The sequence below is a fragment of the Sitophilus oryzae genome, unplaced genomic scaffold (assembly GCF_002938485.1).
Source record: "Sitophilus oryzae breed Bouriz unplaced genomic scaffold, Soryzae_2.0 scaffold_1059_pilon_pilon, whole genome shotgun sequence".
NCBI lineage: Eukaryota > Metazoa > Arthropoda > Insecta > Coleoptera > Curculionidae > Sitophilus > Sitophilus oryzae.
Window position 1 is genome coordinate 225,798 of NW_022145681.1, and position 11,090 is coordinate 236,887.

The following is an 11,090-nucleotide window of genomic DNA, read 5'->3' on the forward strand; positions in this document are numbered from 1 at the left end:
TCTTGCTCGAATTAAAAATATAAAAGGACAAAACGTATCTCATTAAAAGTTAAACCATATTGTCTCTTATTTAATTGCAACATTTTGCTGTCTTTCTAAATACCCTTCGTCTTCTTTTCGCTTGTTGATGTCATGTAAACAACCTCATTGATGCGAAAATAGCTTATAAAGCCTCTTTAGCAAAGTTGAATTAAAAAAGTTTCGCTTTAATCTGCGTTTAATCTGATTATATTGTTTTATTATAGAAGTTGCTGGCCCTAAAGGGCACGCCTCGGTCCGACAGATTTCAAAAGTTATTTGCTTATCTTCTTTTCGTATCTTGATGGTGTATTTTGGCTTAAATAGTTGAAAGCTTTAAAACTCAAACTAGACCGTATGATTGGAAATACGGTAATTAAGGAGGTTATGTCGCCTATTCAAGTCTCCAATGAAACTTATACGAAGCGATCAACAATGATTGGATTTTGCTCATTTGGTTTGGTAATAAATATAAAATAAATCTAATATTTATCACCTGTTATCAGCAGTGGCGGCTCGTGGTCATTATTGTAGGGAGGTCAATATCTAAAAATATTGCGTCGATTTTTTTTAAGACGCGCCCAAATTTAATTGGTTTCTTACCAGGTACTTGTACGTTTAGTTAGTTAAAGGATAATAAATCTAAAAATAAATGCAAATTATGTTAAAATGAAACCTACCCTTACTTTTTTAAACAGGTGGTCATTGCACGATTTTACAAACTAAATACTATGTTGTTTATTTGAAAATATCTATTCCAGAATCAGTCAACAGTTCATTTATCCATAACCAGAAAATTATGAATTATTATTACCTACACAAATTTCGCGCTACACCTCAAATCCTCAGCTACGACAAAGCTACGACAACTAAAACTAGATCGGATTTTTTTCGAAATTAAAAATATAAATATTGATTTATATTGACTAAACCAAACATTATACGCGATACGCGATAAACGATACAAAAACCTGTGTTGTTTTATAATTTAAGTATTTATAAACACCCAAAGTGCCCAAACGGCGAAAATTTTCCAGCAATGTGACTGAAATCCTGTTATGAATGACGTGGTCAATGGCCAATATAAACTATATCTATCGCACCTTAACCCATTATATTTTCTATCCGTAGTATATCTTAACTTGTTTGGCGTCACCAGCCGCGGTATTTGTTGTTTAATACGTGTAAAATACAGCGGGAACAAAGGACAAAATGAAATTTTGACCGCCATGCGCCAGTAGGGAAAATGGGTTAAATAAAACGTTTTCAAGCGAAAATTGCACAAATTGAAGATTTTTGTGAATAGTTTTGAATATCTTAGGATGAGAAAAAGTGATTTACAAAAAGCATAATTTAAATAGGTTTTTCTAAATTTCTCCTGATTTTTTTTTGGGAGGGGCATTGACCATTTGATCTCATGGTTAAGCCGCCGCCAAGGTTATCACTAGCTTAAAAACAAACCAGAAATTAAATGATATGATTAATTCTTTGTAGATCGTGTCATTGATCGATGATATGATTAATTCTTGATTAATTTGTGTAGATCGGAATAAAATACCTAATGAATGGAAGTTAGCCTATATCACTTCTATACAATAAAAAAGGAAACAGAAAAGACCCGAATAACTACAGAGATCTTAGTGTGAATTGCACCTTCAGCAGACTTTTTACAAAAATAATTAGGAATAAGTTAGAAATATCTACTTAAACAAAATCAGTGAAGAGCAGAGTGGCTTTACTGCAGGGCGTTCATGTATAGATAATCTATTTACTATCCAATAACTGATAGAAAAACGGAATTCACGTGAAGAAGATACACATCTAGCTTTTGTAGACCTTTAAAAAGCTTACGACTCCATCCCCAGAGTTAAAGTATGGTACATACTGGAACAACTTGATGTGGATGAATGTCTCATAAATTTAATTAAGGTGCAACAACAACACAGCTCGTGTTAAGAGCGGTAACAATCTGTCTGAGGTAATTTTTACAACTAAAGGCCTACGACAGGGATGTCCTCTGTGGCCTCTGTTATTTAATCTGTATTTGAAAGTGGTTCTTAGGGACTGGAAGAAGAGATGTGGGAATGGACGTCTCTGTAGGAGATGACTGTTTGGTTACATTGAATTTTGCCGATGATCAGGTGGTCATAGCTCAAGATGCTTATGACCTTGAATTCATGATGAGCAGGTTAAATTCGGCATACACGGAATGGGGCCTTACTGTGAACATTGATAAAACGGAATACCTGGTGACCAATTCAGATGATAAATTTGATATTTTTATTACTGACAATGCAAAGCTCAGACAGGTTGAATGGTTTAAATATTTGGGGGCACGTATAACCAGAAAGGGATTGGACAAAACAGAAGTATTTGCTAGAATAGAACAAGGGCGGAAGATTATAAGAGCACTGAATGGCATCTGGTGGGACAAAAACATAAGACCAAACATAAAAATATATATTGGAAGAGCCCTAGTGGAGTCGGTAGTAACTTATGGGTGTGAAGTTTGGACCTTAAAAGCTGAACAAAAGCTAGCTTTGAATGCACTCGAAATGGACTATTTGAGACGCAGTGCGAGAGTATCTAAACTGGACAGAGTTAGGAACGTGGAAATCAGAGCCAAAATGGATGCCACACAGACAATAGTGGATAGAGTCGAACAGAGGGGCCTTAAGTTGTTTGGACACTTGCTACGCATGGAACACCAAAGATGGCCCTACAGTATCTACAGCTGGTCGCCTCCTGGAAAAAGGAAAAGAGGACGGCCTAGAAGATCCTGGAATGAGGCGATTAGAAGAGCAATGGAGGACCGTAACTTGGAAGAGGAAGATGTTCTTGATCGTAACAGATGGCGCGGCAGTTAGGCGTGGGGATGCGACGCTAGTTGCGACAACCCTGGAGTATATATATAAAATTATAATAAATCGAAAGATTATTAAGATTTTAACCATATTTTAACACTCTATAGCTACGAAGCAAAGCAGAATCGGACCTATGTTGCTATGAAAAATAAATCTTATTTTTACGTGAGGAATCTCCCAGGTTTTTTGAAAAACCCTGTATAAAAAAAAGAAAAAAAAAACAGCTGTAATAATGTCTTCATCTGAAAAGCCTATAAACGTTTACTTTTTTATCTGTTTAATCATCTGGTCGTGATCTGCTTCAATAAATAAGCTTCTTTGTAATTATAGACGCCAAAATAAGTTAATATCCCGTCAACGTTGACCATTCAATTAAGCGAGCTCTAAAGTACCAAAAAAAAACGAATCTTTCGATCATTCATTGCTCGGAAGTGTTTACTACGCCGAGAAGTGTGTCAAACTCGAGAGCAGGTGGCAGTACCACAAAATCTCATTCGAATAGTATCGACCGACCGTTTTACAGTTAGGTCGTACCGATCGACCACGATATTTTTATTTGTTTTTTCGCCATTTACTTTCCTTCGCATCACTGCTAAATTTAGATGAAGTTTCTAAAATGTCTTTATCCAACGGTATATTTCCCGGACAATATTTTTACTTGTTACCGAAAATGTAGGACATCGTTTATTCATCGATTGATTAGAGAATTTTAGATTCTAGTTCTTGGAGATTAAAGAAAAATACATATTTTTAAGCAAGGGTTCATCTCCCTCTCTTCACCTCATGATTATTTTTTATAAAGATTATAAATAAAAGTATTACTGAACAAATTAAATACCTATAAATCCCATCAAACATAGAATGTAAAAAAATGCCAAGTCTCGCAATACAATTCTTCCACTATAAAAAGTTGTGAGACCTCATGTAAAACCAAATCAGCTTGTTTTATTTAGTTTCTCTTTAAGCACCTATTCAACAATTTTGTTACAAATTGTTAGTATCAATATTTGTTGGTATCTTTATTTCTGTCAGAATTATAAATGACTTGGCAACTGCACGATATGATATTCTCTGCTAATTAATAAACTTTATTCTTAAGGGCACTACTGTTTAGATTTACTTAGTAATCAAACTGGTAGATTATTTTCTTTCAATTATGGTGGTGTGCAATTGTCTACTCTGATATACTAATATATCAGTGTAACTTTAAAAACAAATCCTTTGAAATCAAATATAAACATAAAAAATATTTACATCAGAAAAGGCAAAGGCGCTGGGTTAAACGTAGTCTCTACTAAGAACACGGAGGGGCGCTTTGACCCACCCTTTTGGCGCTTTGACCCCCCCCCCTTTACTATTAAGTTTCATATCTATCTTAATAGAAGATTATTTTCTTTTATCTATGGTTGTGATGGAAATAAGTCACTTTGTACAAAAATTAAATTTATAACCATGGCTACCAATTTCTTTCCACTTCATTTAATGTCATCCAATGTCATCGAAATTTCATAAATATTCGAAATGAGAATTTATATATCTGTTGTTTTTTGCATAATTAACAGCGGGTATTGTATGGACTGGTGCGCTTTAAATTGTAATAGAGGAGAACATATAGCATGTACACTAAAGGGAGATTGTAGCGTAACAGAGCCATGCACTTTTATGACTCTCAATAAGGAAAAAATACTTAAATCCCATAATGCCTTAAGGTAATATATGTCTATAATTTATTTTTTTCCCATTATCGTTTTTGTATATCATAGTTTGAGAGTCTTGGTCAAATTTTCAAACATATCTGATATACTGAGTGTCTTAATAATCTTAATCCTATGAAATAGTTCATTTGTAGGACAAATAAAACAAGTTTATATTTTTTAGTGTGTGGTATATTTATGATTATTAAATCAAAACATTGGTATTGGACTTTTTTGAAGAGGCGTTGAAGTTGTACTTTCATCTAGAATTTCGTATTATTTGGAATAGGCATTTAAATGTAATTTGCAAAAATCTACCTTCAAATTCAAATTACTAAAAAATTTATAATAATTACAGCCGGGCACAGATAAAGTTACAATTAAAATACCAGCAAAATATGCATTTGTTGCTGTCAAATTCGATGTCACATTTCAGCACCCATGCCAAATTTTCTTATATACCCCTATGATTTTAGTATCAAATGAATGCGTTGCGAGCTTTGAATAAGAAGACTAAGGAAGGAGCATATCAAAAATCTTAGGTACACCGCGATGGGCCTCAAGTATGGCCGACTTAAATTCCGGTTTATCAGTGTCGTTCTAATTTTATTTAAAAAATGTAAAACTATGATGTAGGGTAGACGTGGGGTAGACTCAATAATTTGTTGTTTTATTTTACGTTGTGAATAAATGTTGGTAGTTATTAAAATTGTTATAAAAATATATAATTCTAATAAAAATAGATAAGTTATAATAAGTATTTATTACCACAAACATCCGATACGCTACTGAAGCAGGTAAGTCAAATTAACGTACCTAAATTCTTTGACATCTAATTTTTGACAAGTAATAAATAAAAGCTAAAATGCAAGAAAAATATATAATTTAGTTAATTTAAGTGAATTTTATAAATGAACGGTTTACTACACGTATGTATATTATATAGTCACTTATTAGCGAAAAATTGTTCCATTATTTCACTCAATTTTTGCCGAGATCTACCGCACGCTACACAACCAACTATTTTAGAGTCTTTTTCGATAAATCGCGATAGTGTCACTGTTAAAGTTCTGCCACAATTTCCATCTAGATTTACTACCTTTATACAACTATCAGTAGTAGAATAAATAATAAATAACATAAAATAAGCTCCGTAAAGACTGACAAATCCACCAAATTTCAAATCAAATTCAAATGTGTCAAATGCATCGTCAAACAGAACTGTCAAGGATCCCCACCCTAGAGTGCTTTTATGGCGCTTTTTCCGCCCACCATGCATGAATACATGGATAGCATTATGCTCCTTCCTTAGTCTTCTTATTCAAAGGTTACGAGAGAGAAACATGAAAAATAAATTGACGATTGACTCAAAATAAAACAAGTCTAGCAAATTATTGAGTCTGCTTTATTTTATATTATTACGTTATATTACTATATTACGTTAAAAAAATAGAACGCTACTGGCAACCCGAAAGTCATCCATATTAAAATATTTTTATGATCTCTCGCTAATTATGTTTTAATACTTCTTACTCCATAATAAATCGATTGCAAAATGAATAATAACACAATAAAACAAGATAAACATAGGAAAGCGTAAGGAATTTATTAAATTTTAATTTGTGAAAAAAGTCACCCAAAATTGCCAAAAAGGTGTCTTAAAACGGTTACAATTATGTAGCTCCTGTCTTTAATGTATGAATATAAATATAGTATTTTATTTACAACCACATATGTAATACTGACATTACTAACTTTTAAAAAATTTGAAAGTGTCAAATTATTTACATTTCTTCCCTCTACCATTTCCCTCACTCCCATTTTCTTCACCCAGTTCCCTCACTCGGTTTTTCTTATTTCTCGCCTCATTTAATTAAGCAAAATATTCTTGTAATATCTTTATTAAATACTTATCTAACATCAACAAAAATAAACAAGAAGATTAACAATAATAATTGAAGATTTTAATACATTTATTTAAAAAAAGGCCTTACTTTAATAGGAAGGAATTCTTGAGGTGCATTCGTGAGAAAATCCTCCAAGTTTTGCCTGGTAAAAATGCTAGACTTCTTTGGCTTAAAACCTACATTCTGGCGTTTTAAAAAAGCGACGAGTTTGTGATATTTTGATATGTCAGTCTATTCCCTTAATTCTAGAATTGTCCTTATCATGCTGTACGTAGCCCAAAGAGTAGTTGGCTTTTTCTGCCTTGCCAAGTCGCTAAAATATGCCATCACGACTGTCTTCGAAGCAATATTCTTAGCATTTCTTTCGGCACACTATTTTTCGTATACTTTCAATGCTATTTCATATCGCCCCCTACTTTTCTCTGGAAGTAAACTGGCTTCTGCTCTTTTTGCAGCTTCTGTAAGTTCTGGTGGAGTACCAATATTGAAGTAGTCTTCATTATCAGAACTTTCCGATAACATTCTGGCTTTTTATGTTATATAAATTCGAAAAAGCGATAAAAACGAGAAATTCAAAACTGTCACTTAGTTGTTTGTTTTACTGTTGAAGGGTTTGCGCCATAACAACCACTGGTACCGGTAACTAAAGATATGGAAATACCAAAACAGAAAACGACAAATTTTCGCATATTTTTTTTTTCAAAATAAAATACTGTCCCTATTTTTTAATTAATGATGTGGTTGTAAATAAAATAGTATACAAACCTCGGAGGAAAGTTATCATTATTTTCTCGAGATTAGTTAATCTCTCGACAGTAATGAAACACTTCCCTCCTCGGTATGTAATACACTATTACTTCTTCCTTGCTTTTTTACAATCAATAAGCGCGATCAACAATTTTTTAACCAAGTAGACTTTTTGAGAACTGACAAATAGTTATTTTCTAAAATTGCATCAGAAATTGTTGACATTCAAAATAGTGATCATTTTAAGCCAGTTATGGAGCATTACACTTTTTAACTGTACATTATTTCTTCAATAGGGCTAAGTTTGCCAATGGTAAAGAACCGAAAACTTCAGGATTAACCGTTGCCAATATGCGTAGTCTACGTTGGGATGGTGATCTAGCGTTTACCGCTAGTTGTAATGTAGGTAGATGTCTACTTATGGAACATGATTTTTGTCGTGGAAGTCCAGAGTATCCAGCGGCCGGTCAAAATTTATGGCAGGTACAATTTGCTGGCGAAGGGGATTGCGGATCCAAATACGCAGAAGCAACAAGACTTTGGTAAGCACTCAGATTCTTTGTCTGAACAAAATTCCATGCGAATGTAGTGCCACTTATATCGGTGGGTTTAAGATGACCCTTACCATCAATACGTGTTTCGGATTAAAACAATGTAGCAGGAGATGATATCCCAAATTTTCATATTACAAAATATATATGGAGCAATAAGCATAGGAAATAATGAAGTTCATTATATTATATTATAATAAACTAGTGATGTGTCGGTATTTGAGTAATGCGATTTTGGAGCGGTATTTTTTTGCAATGTCGTTTTGCTCTTGAAGTTAGCTTGAACCGTAGTAACCGCATAGCGACGTGTTTAGCTCCAGCCGTCGCGATTTCGTCGGTCGCCAACAGTAGTAACTGGCACTGATATGTACGTAGCGTCGCGCATGTTAGCTCCAGCCGTCGCGCTCCTAGAGCTGTAGTTCCGCCTGTCGCGAACAGAAGTAACTGGTAACTGATTATCGACGCTCGACTTCGGCGGCGACGTAACTTCTCTCCAGCCGTCGCGCTCCTAGAGCCATAGGTCCGTCTGTCGCGATCAGAAGTAACTGGTCCCTGCTGTAACTGGCCATCTACTGTCGACGCTCGACCTCGGCGGGGACGTATTTCGTTCTAGCAGTCGCTGGAGCGCTTCTAGGGTTCCGGTTTTGTCTGTCGCGATTTGGTTGGTTACGATTGGCGTTGGTGCTCCCGTCGCTATGTTACTTTCGAAATAGTGACTTTTGGTATGTACCTACTAGTGCACACACATTTTTTTTTATTTGGACTTTACCTAATCAAATTTAATTAGGCAAGAATAATTTACGACAAAATAAGAAAAATATGTATTTTATATACCATCCAATCTATAAAATAAATAAACATTGAACAGAACTGTCAAATGAATGTATTATTGACATTTTAATTGATTTTTCGCAGAAGTGTAATCCAGTTTTGAAACCAGTTGGAAACCAACGATCCGCAGAAACAAATTGACAACGGGTTGGATATGTCGCTATGCGGACAAAGCTAACGTCAGTTCTAGAAGATCTTTTATTTCACTCCAATTGTTTTGTTAATTTTTACTAAGTCTTAATTATGTATTACCTTTTAAATATGTTATAATTTAATTATATCGTGTGTTGCATCGCCGAGCTGTACAGGGTGGTCGAGATTGGTCTATTTTAACAGAGAAACCCTATTTCCTGACTAGATAGAGCAAAACCGACATAGATGTCATGGGCTCGATTTCTGAGACACGTTTAGTGGCGTAAACCGCCTGTTGATATTTTCACTGCCAACTGAGATAGGGAGTCTTTTTGAATTTTTTACCATTTGGAAAATTGCCCATAACTTTTGTATTTCGCGGAATAATAAAATTCTGTAAAAACGTTCTTAGGGCACTTTTTTAAGCACAATCCAGTGGCGTAGTCAGTTTTTTTTTTCTGTTTGCTCTTTTTGTCAGAAATAATGAAAAATATAAATTTTTAAATGGAAATCATAGTTGGCTATGAACTTAAAAAATGCTGGGGTTTAATTCTTCCCTTGCTCTATCTAGTCAGGAAATAGGGTTTTTCTGTTAAAACAGACCAATTTCGACCACCCTGTATAACTCTTTATTGATAACATTGCAATTAGAGGGGATGCTTTACGGGATCACTATTCTAATCAGGACCGTATTATTTTTTTGATTAATTTAGTATTTTTGTATCTGTCATAACTCAAGAACATATTTGTATAAATCATTCAAAATGAACAATTTATTTCATTTCAAGGATTCTTTATAAAGTTTCAAATACATTTTTCTGTAAAATAAAATGGGAAAAACTTATTAATTTATATGGGATTTCCTATGTCTCCTATATTGAGGTCGGCGATGCAACAGACTGTATGAATATTAAATATATAAAAAATAATTCAAATTGTAGGTATGATGAAATCAGTCTTCTAAACAAGGATCAAATAAAAGAAATGGCTAGCGCTTATCAAGCGATCCAAGGAACTGGACATTTTACTCAAATCATTTGGGCCGAAACAGAAGCTATAGGATGTGCAATGACACAAAAAAAGGAAGAAGGAAATACGATTTGCAATTTAGCTTGTAACTATGGACCAGCTGGTAATGTGGACACGGGTGAAATGTTAGCCGAAGGTGCACCGTGTAGTATGTGTCCTGAAGGTACCAGATGTGGGGATGGTCTGTGCGGATCTGCTGTAAAATATTATCCTATTTTGACAATTTATGCTATGGTTCTGTTTTTAATTATTTTAAATGTTCTGTGAGAGTTCTATCATGTTAGTTAGTTATACGTTATGTTTTCTGTAAATTAAGTACAGAAATTAAGTGTTTACGTAAAGTGTAACATGTAAAATACAAATAAATTGAAAGCCATTGTAGTTTTATTTATCTAGGTTTGTTTTGTACAGTACGTCTATCCGTTCTGTAGCTACGGGGCATCCGTAAGGGAGGAAACGATATTTTATCGATGTTTCTCGTAAAAAATTAGACGAATCGTCCCATCAATAAAAATTCTCAAATTTGCAAGTAGCCAATGAAATGAGTGTGCGGAATATTTTGCGGTGACATAAGCTTCATTCAGAACCTCGAAATCAGTGGAATAAATTAGTAGTTTCAATTAGCCGTAGAAGTTTGTTCACCTAATTTTAATGTAAGCATTCAGAACGTCATAATTAATGATAGTACTTTTCAATTAATGGAAAAAGTTAACAAACTTTTGACTTTTCCACTAATTACACTTCAAAATTTGCGAGGAATATCATTTTGGTCTTTGATTATCACCCGTCCTTTGAATAAGAAGACTAAGGAAGGAGCGTAATGTTGGACGGAAAAAGCTCTCTAGGGTGGGGATCCTTGACAGTTCTGTTTGACGATTCATTTGACACATTTGAATTTGATTTGAAATTTTGTGGATTTGTCAGTCTTTACGGAGCTTATTTTATGTTATTTATTATTTATTCTACTACTGATAGTTGTATAAAGGTAGTAAATCTAGATGGAAATTGTGGCAGAACTTAAATTAACAGTGACACTATCGCGATTTATCGAAAAAGACTCTAAAATAGTTGGTTGTGTAGCGTGCGGTAGATCTCGGCAAAAATTGAGTGAAGCTAGTAAGTGATTATATAATATACATACGTGTAGTAAACCGATCATTTATGAAATTCACTTAAATTAACTAAATTATATATTTTTCTTGCATTTTAGCTTTTATTTATTACTTGTCAAAGATTAGATGTCAAAGAATTTAGATACGTTAATTTGACTTACCTGCTTCAGTAGCGTATCGGATGTTTGTGTCAATAAATACTTAT

At 33.9% G+C, this 11,090-nt stretch overlaps 2 protein-coding genes across 2 annotated transcripts; both read left to right on the top strand.

The window, feature by feature from the left end:
• Positions 1-2,102: 2,102 nt before the first annotated feature.
• LOC115876161 lies at positions 2,103-2,885 on the top strand. Its single transcript, XM_030891849.1, has one exon. It carries the CDS (start codon positions 2,103-2,105, stop codon positions 2,883-2,885), a length of 783 nt encoding a protein of 260 aa, XP_030747709.1.
• Positions 2,886-4,268: 1,383 nt separating this feature from the next.
• LOC115876521 (venom allergen 5-like) lies at positions 4,269-10,143 on the top strand. Its single transcript, XM_030892334.1, has 3 exons — positions 4,269-4,591; positions 7,527-7,772; positions 9,686-10,143. The coding sequence occupies exons 1-3, from the start codon at positions 4,404-4,406 to the stop codon at positions 10,038-10,040; spliced, it is 789 nt and encodes a 262-aa protein (XP_030748194.1). The 5' UTR covers positions 4,269-4,403; the 3' UTR covers positions 10,041-10,143.
• The last annotated feature ends 947 nt before the right edge of the window (positions 10,144-11,090 follow it).

Coding starts and splice junctions, on each gene's coding strand:
- LOC115876161 (XM_030891849.1), top strand. CDS start 2,103: ATGGACGTCTCTGTAGGAGATGACTGTTTGGTTACATTGAATTTTGCC.
- LOC115876521 (XM_030892334.1), top strand. CDS start 4,404: ATGAGAATTTATATATCTGTTGTTTTTTGCATAATTAACAGCGGGTAT. Junction 4,592..7,526: donor AAATCCCATAATGCCTTAAG/GTAATATATGTC, acceptor TTTCTTCAATAG/GGCTAAGTTTGCCAATGGTA. Junction 7,773..9,685: donor GCAGAAGCAACAAGACTTTG/GTAAGCACTCAG, acceptor TTCAAATTGTAG/GTATGATGAAATCAGTCTTC.